We start from the raw sequence: 19,915 nt of genomic DNA on the forward strand, positions 1-19,915 counted from the left end.
GCTGGACAAATAGATTTCTTTTCAGTTTTTTCCCACCAACAGGCAGCACTGCGTATATTCAATGAACCTGAGAAGTTTAATAACTGTGCTGTGTCCCTGCTTATGTGTCACAGAACGTGAGGGTAGCAGAGTTATTATAACTCTTGGAGAGCAGGTATTTTTTTTCCCAATTAAGGAAAGCAAATGGCGAAGCCAGCAGTAAAGCGTAGCTGGGTGCGTATGATTTAGCAATGTTTTTCACGCAGCTCACACGTCTCCACAGGCGTAAGGACGGACACAGGCTGGACAAATAGATTTCTTTTCAGTTTTTTCCCACCAACAGGCAGCACTGCGTATATTCAATGAACCTGAGAAGTTTAATAACTGTGCTGTGTCCCTGCTTATGTGTCACAGAACGTGAGGGTAGCAGAGTTATTATAACTCTTGGAGAGCAGGTATTTTTTTTCCCAATTAAGGAAAGCAAATGGCGAACCCAGCAGTAAAGCGTAGCTGGCTGCGTATGATTTAGCAATGTTTTTCACGCAGCTCACACGTGTCCACCGCCCGTAAGGACGGACAGAGGCTGGACAAATAGATTTGTTTTCAGTTTTTTCCCACCAACAGGCAGCACTGCGTATATTCAATGAACCTGAGAAGTTTAATAACTGTGCTGTGTCCCTGCTTATGTGTCACAGAACGTGAGGGTAGCAGAGTTATTATAACTCTTGGAGAGCAGGTATTTTTTTTCCCAATTAAGGAAAGCAAATGGCGAACCCAGCAGTAAAGCGTAGCTGGCTGCGTATGATTTAGCAATGTTTTTCACGCAGCTCACACGTGTCCACCGCCCGTAAGGACGGACAGAGGCTGGACAAATAGATTTGTTTTCAGTTTTTTCCCACCAACAGGCAGCACTGCGTATATTCAATGAACCTGAGAAGTTTAATAACTGTGCTGTGTCCCTGCTTATGTGTCACAGAACGTGAGGGTAGCAGAGTTATTATAACTCTTGGAGAGCAGGTATTTTTTTTCCCAATTAAGGAAAGCAAATGGCGAACCCAGCAGTAAAGCGTAGCTGGCTGCGTATGATTTAGCAATGTTTTTCACGCAGCTCACACGTGTCCACCGCCCGTAAGGACGGACAGAGGCTGGACAAATAGATTTGTTTTCAGTTTTTTCCCACCAACAGGCAGCACTGCGTATATTCTATGAACCTGAGAAGTTTAATAACTGTGCTGTGTCCCTGCTTATGTGTCACAGAACGTGAGGGTAGCAGAGTTATTATAACTCTTGGAGAGCAGGTATTTTTTTTCCCAATTAAGGAAAGCAAATGGCGAACCCAGCAGTAAAGCGTAGCTGGCTGCGTATGATTTAGCAATGTTTTTCACGCAGCTCACACGTCTCCACAGGCGTAAGGACGGACACAGGCTGGACAAATAGATTTCTTTTCAGTTTTTTCCCACCAACAGGCAGCACTGCGTATATTCAATGAACCTGAGAAGTTTAATAACTGTGCTGTGTCCCTGCTTATGTGTCACAGAACGTGAGGGTAGCAGAGTTATTATAACTCTTGGAGAGCAGGTATTTTTTTTCCCAATTAAGGAAAGCAAATGGCGAAGCCAGCAGTAAAGCGTAGCTGGGTGCGTATGATTTAGCAATGTTTTTCACGCAGCTCACACGTCTCCACAGGCGTAAGGACGGACACAGGCTGGACAAATAGATTTCTTTTCAGTTTTTTCCCACCAACAGGCAGCACTGCGTATATTCAATGAACCTGAGAAGTTTAATAACTGTGCTGTGTCCCTGCTTATGTGTCACAGAACGTGAGGGTAGCAGAGTTATTATAACTCTTGGAGAGCAGGTATTTTTTTTCCCAATTAAGGAAAGCAAATGGCGAAGCCAGCAGTAAAGCGTAGCTGGGTGCGTATGATTTAGCAATGTTTTTCACGCAGCTCACACGTGTCCACCGCCCGTAAGGACGGACAGAGGCTGGACAAATAGATTTGTTTTCAGTTTTTTCCCACCAACAGGCAGCACTGCGTATATTCTATGAATAATAACTGTGTTGTGGCCCTGCCTATACAATTCTTTCCCTGCAGTATCAATGGAGGGTGGAATGCTCTGCAGAGGCGATTTTGAGAAGCCCAAAAAAAATGCAGCACAGCCAACAGCAGCCTGGACAGTACTGCACACGGATAAATATGGCCCTAGAAAGGACCGTTGAGGTTCTTGAAGGCTACACTCACTCCTAACACTCTCCCTGCCTATGCAGCACTTCTGTCCCTAATGCCAGGTGCAACGGTCTGCAGAGGCGATTTTGAGAAAAAAAAAATCCCACTGCTAACAGCAGCCAACACACAGCTATCAGTGGCCCTAATAAGGACCTTTGGGGGGTCTTGAAGCCTACACTAACTACCAATTCTTTCCCTACAGCAGCTCCGGTATAAACAGCACTGTCCCTCATCTAACTCACACCGCATCTGAGGCGAGCCGCGGGAGGGGCCGACTTTTATATTAGGCGAACACCTGATCTCGCCAGCCACTCACAGCAGGGGGGTGGTATAGGGCTTAAACGTTGCAGGGGGAAGTTGTAATGCCTTCCCTGTCTTTCAATTGGCCAGAAAAGCGCGCTAACGTCTCAGGGAAGGAAGTGAAAGTAACCAGAACACCGCATGGTGTTCGTCACGAATAACGAACATCCCGAACACCCTAATATTCGCACGAATATCAAGCTCGGACGAACGCGTTCGCTCATCTCTAGTAGATATACAAAGAGCAGCAACACAGAAATACCCTCGGCGATATCAAAAGACTAGCAATTAGTAGGAAATTACAGTACCAGTGTTTTTGAGGTGGCACAATGTGACACACAGCTGTGCTACATGGTACATCCATTATGATCCTCACACATCACACACACAGCTCTACTACATCCATCCTGATTCCCACACATTACACACACAGCTCTACTACATGCCACACACAGTTCTACTACATCCATCTTGATTCCCACATATTACACTCACAGCACATAGCACACACAGCTTTACTACATTGTACATCCATTATGATTCCCACACATCACACACACAGTTTTACTACATCCATCTTGATTCCCACACATTACACACAGCTCTACTACATGAATGCTAAATCCACAAATAACACACAGCACATTACACGCACAGCTCTACTAAATCAATCTTGATTCCCACACATTACACACACACAGCACACACAGCTCTACTGCATCCATTTTGACCCCACACATTACACACATAGCACATTACACACACAGCTGTACTACATCAATCTTGATTCCCACACAATACACACACAGCTCTACTACATGCATTTTGACTCCACACATTACACACATGGCACATGATGCACACAGTTCTACAATATCTTGATACACACACAGCTCTGCTACATAGTACCTCCATTATGATCCCCACACATCACGCACACATACAGCTATGCTACATCCATATTGATTCCCATACATTACACACACAGCACATTACACACACAGCTCAACTACATCCCGATTCACACACACACACACACACACAGCTCTGCTACATGGTACATTCATTATGATCCCCACACATTACACACGCAGCTCTGCTTAATGCATCCTGTTTCCCACACATTACCCACACAGCTGTGCTACATTGTACAACCATTATGATCCCTACACATTACACACACAGCTCTACTACATCCATGTTGATTCCCACACATTACACACAGCTCTGCTACATGGTACATCCATTAGGATCCCCACACATCACACACACAACTCTACTACATCTATCCTGACCCCACACATTACACAAACAGCACATGACACACACAGCTTTGCTATATCCTGAGTCACACACATCACACACACAGCTCTGCTACATCCACATCCATCCTGATTTCCACACATCACCAGACTCTAGGATACAGTGTTGAGCCCCTGGTCATGTGATTCCTGTTTCCACCCACACAGGTGATCACATGACGGTGACATCATCACAGGTCCTGGAAATTGCTGCTGTCGGCTTATTCAGTATGCAGTACTTGCTACCAAACTGCACAATGGTAGGTCAGTGTCTTCTGTCAGGACCACTGAGTTGTGTCTGAGATAGGCTCCCTGCACACGGGTGGAAATTCCGGGGTGGGATTTCCTGCAGAATTTCCAACCATGGCCGCTGTCATTGGATTGCATTAGAAAACGCAATCCTAGGCAGACGTCCGCGATTTGTCTGCGTGAAATCACACGCAGAAAACAAATCGCGGCATGTTCTATTTCGGTGCGTGACTCACAGAGGCCCACACAGAAATGTCAGTAGTGCCGGGCCGGCTCCGCTCTGCGAATGCGCCGGCAGCCAGCGTATCACAGAGCCGGAGCCGCGAGAGCAGGTGAGACCCGCACTGGAACCTGCAGGGATGCAGGTTGGATCCCACTGCGAGAATTCTCACAGGGGATCTGACCTGGCCGTCTGCAGGCGGCCATAATAACGGCTTACTTGTATTCTCATTTTGTTATTTTTGTCCTCCCCTTTTCAAGAGCGCTAACTGTGTTATACTTCTGTTGGTCAGGCTCTGTGTTTTATATTTGTTGTAAGACCTTTAATGACGTCACCAAGGGTGGAGCCATGATATCACCAGGGGCGGAGCATCAGAAGCACTCACATACTAACTGACAAATGGTCATTAGTAGTTTGATGGTTTAGAGAAGCTCTAGAGAATATTCTAAAAAGGGATTGTCTGCATGGGGCAATCCATTTAGGTATGAAGCTATAATATAGTAACATAGTTTATAGGGCTGAAAAAAGACACATGTCCATACAGTTCATCCTATTATCCTGGAATGTTGATTCAGAGGAAGGAAGAAAACCCCAATAAGGTAGAAGCCAATTTTCCTCAATTTAGAGACAAAAATTCCTTCCTGACATTAATCTGGCAATCAGAATAATCCCTGGATCACCGACCCTTCTAAAGTAATCAGTGACTATAACATGTAATATTGTTACTTCACCAATACACCTAAAACCTGTGTAAAACGCTGTCTAAGAACCATAAAAGCCCTGTCTAACATTCTTAGATCACCTAGGAGTGTTATACAGGGCTATTGAACTATTTTTAAGGCAATATTAAAGGGGTTTCCAGCACTAAACTATTGATGACCTATGCCCAGGATAGTTGATTGGTGGGAGTCCATCACTCATGTTACCCACCTATCAGCTAAATGAAGTGACAGCGGTGCTCGGGTGAGCGCTGATGTCACTTCAAGTCCATACCAGGTGTGGTGCTATTCATTGTATAGTGACTTTACCTGGTATCATTTGAATGGGGCAGAGCTGCTCTCAGAACATGTGACGAATGAACGGGGCATCACTGGCCTGAGAAGAGGTCGCCCACTCACTGGAGCATATTGGCCTTTTCAGTCAGCTAATCGTCGGGGATCACCAGTGACGAACCCCCACTGATCAACTATTGATGACCTACCCTGAGTACAGGTCATCAATAGTTTAGTCACGGAAAACTCCTATAATAAAGAAAGTAAAAAAGAAAAGAAGAAATCTGGTTGATGTGAATTTATTTGTTTCTTCAAACATACCGATTCACTATAATGGCATATATACAGTATATGGTGAATCCGACTGTTAACCACTGATTGTGAAAGGTTGTTTCACAGAGTTATGCGATCTCTCTCGCTAGATCAAAGTATGTATTTCAATGTTGCCTCCCCAGGAGGGACTTCTTTTGTTATATACTTGGAAAACTTTAAATAAGGAATTTAAAAAAAAAGAAAGAAGATAATGAGAAGAGGGAAGAAGAAAGTGCAAAAAAGAAGAACAAAAAGGAGAACAAGAAAAAGAAGGAAAAACATTATTTTTCCTGCTTAGTTTTCTTTCTTTTTCTTTCTTTCCCCTTCTTTTTTTAAGCAGATTCCGCCAAGATGAACTACCCGAGGTTCAGGCTCTTGCCGAACCAAAATTTTAGCAATGTTGGACCCAAAACAGTGTTCTGCTGTGTCAGCTGGCATAGCACTAATTCTGTACAGTGCTATCTCATTGCACATCATGGTTTGGAGTTTTTGGCAGAGCGTGGATCAGGATCCAGGAGTTCCAGGCTTTTCCTGCTTTGTCTGTCTATATCTCCTGAGACCCATGAGCCTCGTGTTAGCGTTTGGAATTGTGAATGCTGGTAATTGTCATGAGTCGCCTTTATATGTTGCAGTAATTAAACAGTCCAGACTGCATGCTCTGTATATTCTCGGGGGATGCTCTGTGGAGATCAGTTCTTTGTAAAGATCAGTGCAGTGTTTGATATGATGAAAGAGACAGTAATGCTGATTACCAACATCAAGATAGAAAATCATTTGAATAACATTATTCATTTCAAGTCAGAATTCTGACAAGTTGAAAGGAATAACTTGTCTTCATAGAGAAGTTTGATACTGCAGACTTTATGATTGAAGACGAGTTGATTGCTCTATTCGGGGAGGCTATACTTCCTAGGATCCAATGTCAAACCACCAGTGTCTGATTCACCCACCAAGCTACCATGGGATCCTCAAATGAACCCAGTCTTTGACACAATAACGAGTCTCAAAGGTCCAGCGGAAGTCTCTACCATTTTGGAGCTGAATGGAATATGTTCACATTCTGTATAGTTGGAAGGGGACCCATCAGGATAATTTCCTCTTCCAGCCCAAGGAACCTCTAACATTTTAACATTCCTAATTATAATAATCTGGTCATTTATGGATTCATTAAAAATTAAGAATTGAATCCAAAACCTATTTGTGTAAAGTAGGTGATTTTTATAAAGCCATTAGAGATGAGCGAGTATACTCGCTAAGGCACATTACTCGAGCGAGTAGTGCCTTAGCCGAGTATCTCCCCGCTCGTCTCTAAGGATCCGGGGGCCGGCGCTGGTGACAGGTGAGTTGCGGCGGGGAGCAGGGGGGAGCGGGGGTGAGAGAGGGAGAGAGAGAGAGATCTCCCCTCCGTTCCTCCCCGCTCTCCCCTGCCGCTCCCCGCCAGCCCTTGAATCTTTAGAGGCAAGCGGGGAGATACTCAGCTAAGGCACTACTCGCTCGAGTAATGTGCCTTAGCGAGTATACCCGCTCATCTCTAAAAGCCATGTCATTTTTGGATTCCATGCTAGAGTTATGCCAACTATTGCTTGGAATCATTGATATAGCATAATAGCTATGTCATTGCTATCACCAAAAGTACAGTATAGGTCAGAAGTAAGTTCTTCACGATATACCAATATTTAGTTTACTACCTGGAGCGCTGGGTATTCTTTTTAGGCTCTGACCTATGGTGTACTTTTGTTGATTTTATCCTCTGATACATTTGATATTCGGGTTCCCATTGATGCTCTCCGTGACCGGATGTCCTGAGGACCAGCGTATGTAAACCATACTCCCTCCCTAACCAAGAGTGACTCTGGTATGCTGGGGTGAGTCAACCCACTTTCTATCTACCTAGGCACTTTGTGTTACACTCCACCTTTTCTCCCTTACTGATCTAAGTCACTGCTATGGGACCTTGAAGAATGGACCCACAGTTGGTCTATGGCCCAGGCTGCTCTTGTATAGACTAATGTAGTTCCAGACTTCCAGGGTTTTTCCTGTTATAGTCAGACAGTGTGACATTTCATTTCTCTCAATATTTAGTTTTGTCATTGTTAGTTTTGTTCTCTGAGCTTTTCATAGTAATAATACTCGTCATTTTGGGCTACTATTTTGTTTGATCCAGACAAGATATTTTGGTGTCCAGCTCAGACATAACCCTAGCTAGTTCATTTCCTCATGACCTTCAATTGCTTAGATCTAGCCAAGCTTGAACAGCAACTAATAAAATGGTATTTAACAAGGAGAAATGCTAAGTCCTACATCTGAGCAAGAAAAATGAAAAAAGCACACACAGAATAGGAGAAATTGGGCAGCAGAACATGTGAAAAATACTTGGGTATACTAATAGATCACAGACTGAACATGAGTGAACAATGTGACGCAGCAGCCAAAAAGGCAAACACAATTCTGGGATGTATTAAGAGAAGCATAGAGTCTAGATCACGTGGGGTCATTATCCACCTCTACTCTTCTTTAGTCAGACCTCATCTGGAATACTGTGTCTATTTCTAGGCACCCTGGTTTAAAAAAGACATTGACAAACTGGAGCAAGTTCAGAGAAGAGCTACCAGGATGATGAGCAGTCTGCAAATCATGTCCTATGAGGAACGGTTAAAGTCTCTGGGAAGGTTTAGCTTGCAAAAAGAAGGCTGAGAGGAGACTTAATAGCTGTCTACAAATATCTGAAGGGCTGTCACACTGCAGAGGGATCAGCCCTATTCTCATTTGCACAAGGAAAGACTAGAAGTAATGGCATGAAACTAAAAGGGAGGAGATACAAATTAGATATTAGAAAAAAACTTTCTGACGGTGAGAGTGATCAATGAGTGGAACAGGTTACCATGGGAGGTGGTGAGTTCTTATTCAATGGAAGTTTTCAAAAAGAGGCTGGACAGACATCTGTTTGGGATGATTTAGTGAATCCTGCATTGGACAGGGGGTTGGGCCCGATGACTCTGGAGGCCCCTTCCCACTCGACCATTCTATGATTCTATGATTAGTTATGCTACTGTATTTATGTTACGAGCTTGGTTCTGGTGCTATTTTTAGGTAATGAAGTTGGTTCTGGTGCTGTATTTATGTACTGAGCTTGCTTCTGGTATATTATTTATTCACCGAAATGCTCTGGTGTGGGTATGCTGCTATCTTGCTGCTTTCTGTACAAGCGGAATGCAAACAGATTGCCTATTGGTGCAATATATATATATATATATATATATATATATATATATATATATATACATATAAGAATTGTTTTTACCATATGACAGGGGTGGGGGCTAAAAAAATTTCCACACAGGGTGTCATCTAACCTAATGCCGTAAAGGTCCCCCTGTCCCACCAAACTATAAATGAATGTGTGATCGTTGGAGCGGTCCTGTAATGCCTCTGCTTTTTGTATAACATTTTATATCTCCACCAAACCCAATTATTAAAATGACTACATCAGCCTAAATATCCCCATACAGTACAATTAGCGGCTGGTGATCTGGACTTAATACCAATATCCCACCTGGACTTTGACATCTTTTAGAACAAGTTCCTTTTTGCTTCCCTACACAGACGCAGCTGAGCCCAGGGCAAGAATAGCACTTGGACCGTAAGCTGACTGTTGTGAATGTCCTTGCACCTGTATACATTTACTTCTGATTGAAGCCGTGTCAGTAACAAGCTGCGCTTGATCTCAGCTCCATGATCACTTTGTGTGGTTGAATCATTAGCGAGGTGGCCTTTGTTCTCCGCTTCGTAAGTGAAGCACTTCAGCCTCCAAGTCTTTTAAATAGGCCGAGTTTTACATAATTCAATGCTTCAAATATGAAGGTAACAGAATTTGCCTTTATACACTGAAATTAAAGAAATGTAGTATAGAAGACAAGAAGTGATAAATGGAGAAAACACGGTGTATCGGCCGGCGATGTAGTGTTTTTTCTACAGTTGCTTTTTAACACACGCTGGGTCTAATCAGAAAATCTAAGATTTCCGAGTTGTTTTCCGATTGGACACAGCAGTCATCGGGAACCAAAAGCAAGATAACCACTGAATTCCAAGCCATCTTCTGCTTTTTTTTTTTTTTTTTATTAAAAACCCTTTTCCCTTCAGTCACAGCCTGTGCTTGACTCTAGCCGCACCGTTGAGCATAATGTGGCTTATTTTTAGCAATATGTCCTTTGATTGAAAAGTCCTGAGAAAGGATGCGGATTAAAATAACCAGTGCCATGGGGAACAATACGATTTCTTTAATGCATCCTTTTATTTTACGTCTCCAGTGTAGAAAGGAGGAATAGCATTCATTATTTTAGGACAACTGCAGGTAGGGAAATTGTTGTTCTTCATTTGCATGTGGAATTGAGTTCTGATTTCACCCCCCTTCCCCCCCCCCCCCCCCCCAAAAGTGTAATGGCAATGCAATTGTTCATAGGGGTGGGGAAGAAGGAGCAAACTGCAGGGATCTGTAGGTTGCAGTGGCTGACTTATCTTTAAGGCCTCTTTACACGGGGACCTACGCGTATAAAAAGTACGAGCTTGAAAAAAATGGCGGCTATTAGAATTAATGGATTCCTATGGAAACATTCAGGCAAAAGAATTGCATAAACAAAAAAAATCGCACCTAAAATAATAGGACATGCGCGACTAAAGTCCCGCAACTGAAATTCCCTGCTGCGTGAAAAGCTAGGAACTAAGCTGTCTTTGGTGTGTGATGCACAGCAGCTTCCATAGACTCCTCTGGAAGCTGGATAACAACTGCGAGGGGGGAAAGGGAGATTAGTTTAGAAAAAACTTCTAAACAATAGGAATGGTAGAGGAAGGGAGATAAGGGGGGAGGGAGTGTTGTTGCGCCTCTAGACACAGAAGCACATTTTTAAGGTTCTGCTGTAAGCTCTTGTTAGTCCCCGCAGGGATAAGAGGACTCCCCGGGGATGAGGGGACTCCCCAGGGCTATTATTCACTTTCTTATGTTTACAGTCTCCTTCCTCTAATCCCCGGAAGTGATGTCATCACATTCATTGTTCACATGACTACTGCAGCCAATCACTAGCCTCAGCACACACATGTAGTTCATGCACACATGACCACTGAGACTGCTTCCTGTATCAATGGGGACTGGAGTGGAGGAGACCGGATTGCATCGGGAAGTTGTTATCATTGTTTGCTATGATAGAGCTTTAGTGAAGGTATAACCCTGTTACCAGTAATCCTATCTACATGCCTGCTAGCTCACATTACATGTTGGCAATGTTATTCAGAAATGGAAAACATCTCGTGTATGGGCAGTGCAGCCATGTTCAGGGAGACCTCGCAAACATACATTGCCCCCCGGAAAACCCTCTCTCTGCCAAATTCCTTGGGATGCCATCCAGTGCCTATATAGAGGCACCTGTAAGCTTTTTGTAGCATTGGACACTAAAAAAATCCCTCCCCCTCCCTTCTTTTTCCCTGCTCCCATAGGAGTCTATGGGACCCGCCGGTGTATATTAGCTAAAAAAAAAGTTGCTGAATATGTTCTATTTTTCACGCTGCCGGCGTATTTATGCACCGTATAATCGCCCTTCTGAACGAATGCATTGTGAACCAATGCTTCTCATGGGTAGCATATATATGCCTGGGCTTGCTTATGTGTTTATCCTCATAGGCTACAATGGGTCCGCGTGCTGATCGTGGAATACACAGACAGCACACAGATCGAAAATACACCCATCCCAATGGGCCTTAGAAGGGTATTTGAAAATTAGTCATCAAGGCGTCACCTCAAAAAGTAAAGATGCCCATAATATGAGATGAAGAATGAATGAAAATGACTGTGCTCATGTATCCAGCTCTCTCTAAAAGCCCTGATTAGCCATGATTAGAAAATATACATCAATTAATGACAGTTTAAGCATCTTTGATTCTGCTGCCACTGGGTTTTTTCACTATTGATTATTAGTGTCAACATATAACTATAGGAAGCTGCAAATCAGAGGACATTGCTTTCCATAGGCATTTGTTCTGCACTAAGTGTAGCTAATAGTCATGTTTACAGCTACAGAAGCATTATTTGCAGTCATTGAAATAGCAGAATTGATTGGCATAGCGAAGACAAGGGAGTGCCAGCTGCTCTTAAGCATTTTATATAAGCTTGATTGATGCTGATTAGAGATTAGCTATAAGCTCTTTAAATGTTACTCTGAAATGGCAAAAATGTAGACAAAGACACACACTTCATTATCTACTTCCTCCACTAGGAAGGAGTAAAGAATAGTAACTGATTGTAATCATCAAATAAACACCTTCATCATATGGATGAAGAACATAGTAAAACAAGAATGCGAAAAATAATATTAAATGGGTTCCCTTGATGGAAAGATGAGTGCAATGCCTACCTTGTGCCAGTTCTTGGTTCCAATACCAACTTGCTGAACGGGTATGCCGATAGACACCAACAAAAAATGCCACATCTGTGCTATAACTAAGAGCAAGATGCACTCACAACATGTCACCTACCTGCCGTAGGGGGTTTTAATGTACCTGTGAAATAAAGCTCCATTTTCTTTCTGGACTGAAGCAGGATCAATTTTTTGTTTTTACATGTATGACGGTCCAACATCTCAGCACACATGTCCAAGTGGCAGCTATTAAGGCTGCATTTACACTGCAAAGATGATCGCTCAAAATATGGCGTTTGAACGATCATTTTGCATAAACTACTACTTGCCACTAATGACTATTAGTATTAAGTAGCAGATTGTGAACTGCTGGGAGCAGTAATCAGGGAACAGACCTCCCGCTGTTTCCTGATTACTTTCGCTTTGATCTGCCGGTGGGGCTGACAGCTGAGAACAGCTGATATGATGTTATCTGCTCTCCTCCGGCAGAACATAGCATGCGGTCCTGCTTATCAGCTGTTCTGACAAACGATGGTTTTTTAAGCAGAACTGAAAACCGTTGTTCCGATGAAAACTGAAAGATGGGCACATTTAGACACAACCATTATCGCTCAAAAGACGGCTTTTGAGCGAATTTTGAGAGACAATCATTGTATCTAAATGGGCCTTAAGGCTTCTTTCAAAAGAGCAATATACAGCTGATATATGCTACGTTGGGAGTGAAAAATCTGGTGAACGGGTGCACAAATTAAACGTTTGTGCGCCCGCTCATATGGCCTGGTGAAAATTTCCTTGGTGCAATGCTTGCGTTCAGGATATGTACTTGTAGATGGTCGGGGTGGTTTCAAGTTCCCATTTCCCACTCCTGGCTTTAAAGCCCGATTGTCAAATGTGGAGGAGAGGCCTGAAGTAGGCATGCCACTGCCCCTACACAAAACTGCTCAGAGAATACTTCATGAACAGGGAGGGAGATGGATGAAGAGACAGATAAAGCAGCAGAAGGGGGAGCGGGATGATGCTGACTCTTTGCTGTTTATGCAGAGGGGCTCTCCAAGGCAGCGAGTGGTGGGAGTTCATGAGACTGTTCATACATGCTGCGTTGAGGTTCTTTACACTCTTGCCACATTTTAAACACTTACTGCAGATCTTACAGATGACCACTTTTTGTCATTATGTGCAGTTTCAAAGAATGCCCAGACTGCACAAGTTCTGTGAGCAGACCTAGCTGTGGGCCTGACGTTGCTGCTGCAACTTGTAGTAGCTGAGGGTGGTGGCACTGCCCTTTTGTTTTTCTGTAACACCCCACAACGTTCGCCTCTTTCTCCTCCCCCTGCGAGCTGCTATGCGCTGACACTCCCTGCTCTCCATGTTAGATCAAACGGGTCATGGGATGTGGTCAGCCCTCCACAGGCAATGTGTACTCGGGGGATGTGGAAATGGAGGTGCCAGAAGGTGACGAAGAGGAGGTCGAAGAGGATGCTCTTCCACTTCTTCTTCCTTTTCATCATCCTTCTCCTCCTGAGTGGACTTCATATCACAATGAACACTGGGAGCTGACACCTCCATTTTCACATCCCTCTGAGTACGTATTGCCTGTGGAGGGTTGACCGGGTGCTCCAACCAATCTTTGTCTTTCTCTTCAGTGGAAAAAAAGGGTTGGGTATCAGCACATTCAATGTATTGGTCTTCTCACTTGGTTGTTTGGACTACCCAGTTGACATTTATGACACTGAATGATTAAAAAACTCCTCAGACTGATCTATGTAGACTGCTTTGGAGACTCCGGGGGATTTGGCATGGAGTGAAGTAGAGAGAGATGCTCATGGCTGATTGGTGCAGAATGACTGCTGTGTGCCAGCGACTGGGAAGAAGAGGATATGGTGGCATTTGAAGCATGCTGTGTCATCCACTCTACGATCTGTTCTCCATGCTGCGGATGTAATGCATGGGCAGAACCACTTCTGATATATGTAATTGGGCTTTCCTTGCTTCTTGCAGAAGGGGGAGATGTTAGTTCAGTGGGAGCTCCTTGAAGTGCCAACTTGGCCTGTCCTCTACCAGTTCCAACACCACCACCGACACATCCCCTATCCCTTGTTTTCTTAATGTTTCCTTTTTATTTTTTGCTTATTTAGTTTTTTTGTCTAATTTTTAATGTATTTTTATGCAACCAATCAGCTAAATTTGTATTTTGTAGAAAACCACTGGCAACTTTGAATGATGCTTGAGGCTGCTGGCACACACTGTGTGCATTTGCTGTTTCCTTGTTTGTTTTTATTTTTGTGTTTTGTATTAATAAAAAGACTACTGCCAACTAAATAGGCGGCAATACCTGGGAGGCACAATATGAGAACAGAAGGCCACAGAGTATAGCTTGTATCTTTGCGAGCTGTCCCTGCTTGGCGCAGCGTGATTGAATTCCCCAAACCCCACTACTAGCTGTATAAGGTCAGAAAATATTCATAGTGTCTGGACTGGTGACTTTGAATGACCTCTGAGGCCACAGACAGAGAACTGTAATATTCCTCACACCAAGGTGAAGTTTGTCTGTCTGCTTTGCTGCTATACATGTTGACAGCAGCAGAAATATACCTTCTCCCAATGTATAGATCATGTTTCGTATAGGCATATAGATGTGATGCTGCAACTTTCTCTGCTCCATCCATTAGAACGCCATTTAAGTTTTCTGCCAGTATACAAGCTTTCACCCCAGCAGTAATATATCCTCTGTAGAATCTGTCCCTAACAACAGGCCACGTGTTTTACAGGTGATGCAGCTTATCTGTCCTCTGCTGAAATGTAAGATGGCTGCTAGTTACCCTGTGCCTATGTTATATATGGCTAGGTCATGTGATGCAAGCGTCCAATGAAATTGTTGCCCATATGCAAGATGGAGGACACTGTTGGGGACATCAACAAGGCCCCTGGCTGCTGATTGGCTGCACGCTAACTTCATGAATTCAATGAAAGGCTGAGCGCTGCCTGTGATTGGCTGAGCGCTGTGACCAATCACAGGCAGCACTCAGCTGTTATTCAATGGCTGAGTGCTGCCTGTGATTGGCTGAGCGCTCAGCCAATAAGACCCGCGCTTTCTGGGGGCGGGGAATTTTTCAATCCCCGGCCTCCAGAAGATGACTGCTGGAGCTGGACAGAAGAGACGGACGGCTCTTCTAGGTGAATACAATTTTTTTTTAAGCTTTTTTTTACAGCTAAGGATGATTTTCAGGGAAGGGCTTATATTTCAAGCCCTTCCCCGAAAATCATCATTGCGGGAGTTGCCTGCAACCCACTGCTTTCAATGGGGCTGCAGCAGTGCTGACCCCATTTAAAGCAATGGAATAGTATCATGGAGTTTTGCCACAGCTGTGACAGCTGTGGCAGAAGTCCGCAATTTATTCCTTATGTTTTCAATGGGGCTGGTACTGCTGCCGCCAGCCCCATTGAAAACACTGAACGTTATTGCAGAGTTTTTTCTGCACTGCAAGGCACTCGCACCACAAGAAAATATATTGCTAGTGGGTAGGCACCCTAAAAAAGAAAAAGCTGGCTTTTTCCTATAATCTGTACTGATATTAAAAAATAATGACCAAGTTCTAATGTGAATGAAGACTCCTACAAAATTTTACCTTTATGGACAGTGATACTTGTTGTAATGGCTAAGTACCATGAGAGAGGGAGGATGTAGGCAGGGGTAGACCAGTGATTCTTAAATCATAGGGTGAGCCCCACTGGTATGGTGCCACCTAATTTGAACTTCAACCAGTGGTAAGTCACAGGCATGACCATGTTCTCTCTGGTGATGATCCAGTCAAAGTAGGTAATGGGACTACTCGATTATTAGGAACTACTGGTCTGAGATACATGGTCTCTTCAATACTAAATTTAGCCTTTCTGCTAAATAAGACAGAATTCCATATAGATTTATCATGCTCTATGCAAGGAAATCTATTTTCCATCTATTTCACAGAGGATACATCTAGCTCAGGCTTTTTTCACACGGCCAGCAAATATACGCTACGTTGGGGGCGAGAAAACTGGTGAATGGGCGCACAAATCAAACGTTTCTGCGCCCGTTCATATGGCCTGGTGAGGCCGTCTCAAATGCGCCGACCTCACCAGGCCATCTCCCATTTCCCCTCCCTCCCCATTGCAGGCTTACCTCTCTTCCTCCCCGCTCGGTCTGTGCAATGGAAGGGACTCGACAGGGGCAGAACTAAACACTGATCCACCCCCACCTCCTCTCATCCTTGTCCATAGGCATCAATGGGAGTAGGCGGGGCAGATCAGCACTTAGCTCCTCCCCCTTCCCACGTGGAGGAGAGGTAAGATTGCATGGGAAAGGGGAGGAGAACAGAGGGAGGTAGTTTAGCAGCCATGCTGCTAAACTCCCTCCCACCTACGGCCGCTGCCATGGGCTCCCATAGAAGCCCATGCAGCGGCCGATGTGTTCCGGCCCAAAACATAGTTCCAGCTATATTGGCCGGCCGGGCGTTTTTACGTCTCGCAAGCATATCGGCCGGCCGTTTTGCGCTCATGTGAAAGAAGCCTGAGGCTAATCTAACTATGTATGTATCAGTATATTCAGCAAGAGGGACATCTGAATAGTTTTTTCAAGTTTTACAATCAGTGTCTTAATGACCAAACAGCCATGGCTATAATGTAAGGCAGACTGACGTGGAAATGTGCTATGAATGTGCTGCAATAAAAATCTGACTCTTGAGTAATTTTAAGACTGAAGTTTATTGGCAAACACATTAAATACTGTCATATCGGTTAGTAAGGCAATCTGTAATGTCTCTTTACTTGTTACTTGGTGCTAAATAATGTCATGTATATTGTTTTCTTTCTGCATTACCTCTAGATGCAAAACAAAAGGCATAAAAAATAGGTAGAAAGTCCATCTAGTAGAGCGCTTGCTTGGGATGGGGTGGGGTGCACACACAATTTTGTAGATCAGCAGCTTCAGTGTCAACCATTGTGCAACAACTGCACTGCATAGAAACACATACAGATGAGACAGCTTCTACCTTGATTGCGATAGCACAGTGCAGAAAGTTATCTTAACCTATAAAAAGGCTATTGTTATCTTAGCACAACAAAACTCATTGTAGAGTAATTCAAAGTGTAGATAAACCACCTTCATGGCCCGGCACACCGTGATATCGCGTCCTGTTAGGAATCAAGTCAAATAAAAACCCATATGTAGCTGTGTCATAAATATATACATGAGAGAGTACCGGGTTGAAAATTGAGATGGAAGAAAGTTAAAGTGAGCGGAGACTCTGACATGACCTGTTGACAGGCAATGACTGTCTTGAAACACAATGAATCCAAGTTTATTGATTGAAATTATATTTTATTATACGAGAACCAGCAGGTTCCCGTATAATAAGACCCCGTCTTACATTTATGTTTGCCCCAAAAGAGTCACTAGGTCTTATTTTCAGGGGAGGTCTTATTATACTAACCTAGTAGGCTCGGTCCAGGTCCCTCTCGCTGCTCTCCACAGCTATGACGTGCTTGCCACAGCCCTCGGCCGCTCATACAACCTCACTTCCTGGTTAAGGGATTCATAAATCCCACCTGCAGGAAGTGATGGCTGTAATTGGTTCTTAATACGCTGTTCAGCCAATCAATACAGTACTAGATGAACCAATGCGATTGCAGTGATTGGTTTAACCAGAGCTGCATTGATTGCCTGATCAGCGGTGGAAGAACCAATTAACAGCCATCGCATTGTAGAGGCGGGATTTATGAATCAGCTGAACTATGGCCAATCACAGCCATCGCATTGGTTCATCCAGTGTTGCATTCATTGGCTAAGCAGCAGTCGAAGAACCAATCACAGTTATCGCTTCCTGGAGGTGAGAACCTCGCCAAACCTCTAGAGAGAGCAGTGGTAGAGACCTGGACTGAGCATGCTAGGTAATGTATTATTTTTTTAATGTAGTGTGAACGGGGCTTATTTTTGGGGTAGGGCTTATATTTCAAGCTTCACTGAAAATTAGGCTACAGCTTTTTTCGGGGTAGGTCTAATTTTCAGGTAAACAGGGTAGACCTCCTCATTAGACATCTGGATTAACTATATGACAATGTGTGACTTTCAGGGTCTGAAATGCAAAAACACTCATCACCATTGGTGGCCAGCAATTCAGTATTAGTGCCCTTGGCCATTCTTAAGTCATTGCTTGCCAACAGGCCATGCGCCAGGGCCTTTTTGACCTCCTTCCACTTTAGTATATAATGTTTACATGACCTTTGGTCAACCAGCATACTAGGGCTGGCAGTACCTTTTCCACATTGACCCCTTAAACATGGCACATCTGTGTATCACCCTGGCTTTGAGGTTCCTCTCTTAAGGGTGCTCTGCCCAGTTCTTCTTCTCCTTGATTGAAATTTGACCTTCTGTACTACAAAAAGTCTACGTGCGCCTGAACCTTAATAAAGTTAGTTATGAGAATACATTGCTGGCAAAGGCCTCATAAATCAACTCAATTACTAATAGTATCAGTTTCCTTTTTTGTGTGTTTTGCAGAAACTTTTCCTGAGAGCCCGAACTGAAGAAGACATCTTTGCCCACCTTGGCTTGGAATATGTGGAACCAGGGGAGAGGAATGCGTAACGGTGGCATGGGTTCATGGATAAAGTTGCCATTTTTCCTCTCTACTAAGGCTAGGCTAGGAAATATGTTTCACAGCAGGCTTAGAAACCCCATAATCAGCTAGGTATCTGCATGATAAACCTAATTCTTAAATCTCCAGAGCAGGAAGATTTGCTGTGAAAGGGTGTGTCTTACATATATGTTTTTTTAAAAATGTATCAAAGTGGAGCTTGGGCAAGTAGTCTGATGTTCATGTCTGCACTTCTTTCAGTAGTTTGACTTTCTTTCTACAGCTTTATGTAGAACATAGTAAACATAGCATGAAGCCCCAAAGAAACTGAAGTACTAACTTGCTATTGCATTACACACAGTATTTTGTCTTCAGTGTCTTACAGTTTTCTAACTTAGTAAAATGCTATTTTTAAAGAAAGCTCAAGTTACATCCGCATATGAAGGCTTATCGACCATAAACATCAACAATAGTGTTGTTTGGTGAGAGAGAGAACCTAGAACTCCAGCTCTGCAAGTCTAACAACTTGGTCTTCCTTCTCTGCAGAAGACAGAAAAACACAAAGAGATCATACAAGGCTATGTAGATGCCCATGGACGCCAGCATTGTAAGACACCAGTGCTAATGACTGAGCACCATCTTCCTTCATCCTCTTCCTCCTCCATTAGAGAAGAAGCAGAACATGAAGAAGGTGCAGAAGGAGGAGAAACAGAACAAGGAGATGAAAGAATAAGAAGATGATCTTCTCATTATTCACCTTCTTTCTCTCCTTCTCCTTCTCTGGAGAAAAAGCAAGACAAGGAAAACAGGAGAAGCTTTGTGGCTTAGTTGTTAGCTTTGCTGTCTTGCAGTGCCGGCCTTCTAGGTTCAAATCTGAACTGAGCCACTTTTATAGAAAAATGTGACTGTTCTCAGTAAGAGAAACCAAGTCATCTTGCAAATATGAAACCTTTTAATGGTTAACAAAAAGAGATGAGGTCACAGCAAGCTTTCAAACCTACTTGAGGTTCTTCCTACTGGCTAACATGATACCAAACTATTTTTCTTTTTACATTCATAGAAAAACACATACAAAGTTACTGAAATTGATATTTACTCCCATTGATTTCAATAATAATCGCACATCACTAATATCTCATTAAGAGCCTTTGGGGTAATTGGCCAATTTACTTTTCAAAGGCTATGTTCATCTGGGAAAATTCTGGACAATGTTCCAAAAGCCAAATGCACCACATCATTCGCCAGATCAGACACTTCAATTTTTTCTACTGTTCGTCATTAGTACAGAGCTAAACAATGGAAAGATTTAGTGCTGGTGT

The 19,915-nt window shown here is 43.5% G+C and overlaps 1 protein-coding gene across 1 annotated transcript in view; it reads left to right on the forward strand.

The window, feature by feature from the left end:
* DNTT (DNA nucleotidylexotransferase) overlaps positions 1 to 18,607 on the forward strand; it is a 334,552-nt gene extending 315,945 nt beyond the window's left edge. The window contains exon 11 of the mRNA XM_066598828.1: positions 18,521 to 18,607. Coding sequence (XP_066454925.1) covers positions 18,521 to 18,607 — 87 coding nt within the window. The remainder of the gene's footprint in view (positions 1 to 18,520) is intronic.
* The last annotated feature ends 1,308 nt before the right edge of the window (positions 18,608 to 19,915 follow it).

Source organism: Eleutherodactylus coqui, chromosome 4 (assembly GCF_035609145.1).
Source record: "Eleutherodactylus coqui strain aEleCoq1 chromosome 4, aEleCoq1.hap1, whole genome shotgun sequence".
Classification (NCBI taxonomy): Eukaryota; Metazoa; Chordata; class Amphibia; order Anura; family Eleutherodactylidae; genus Eleutherodactylus; species Eleutherodactylus coqui.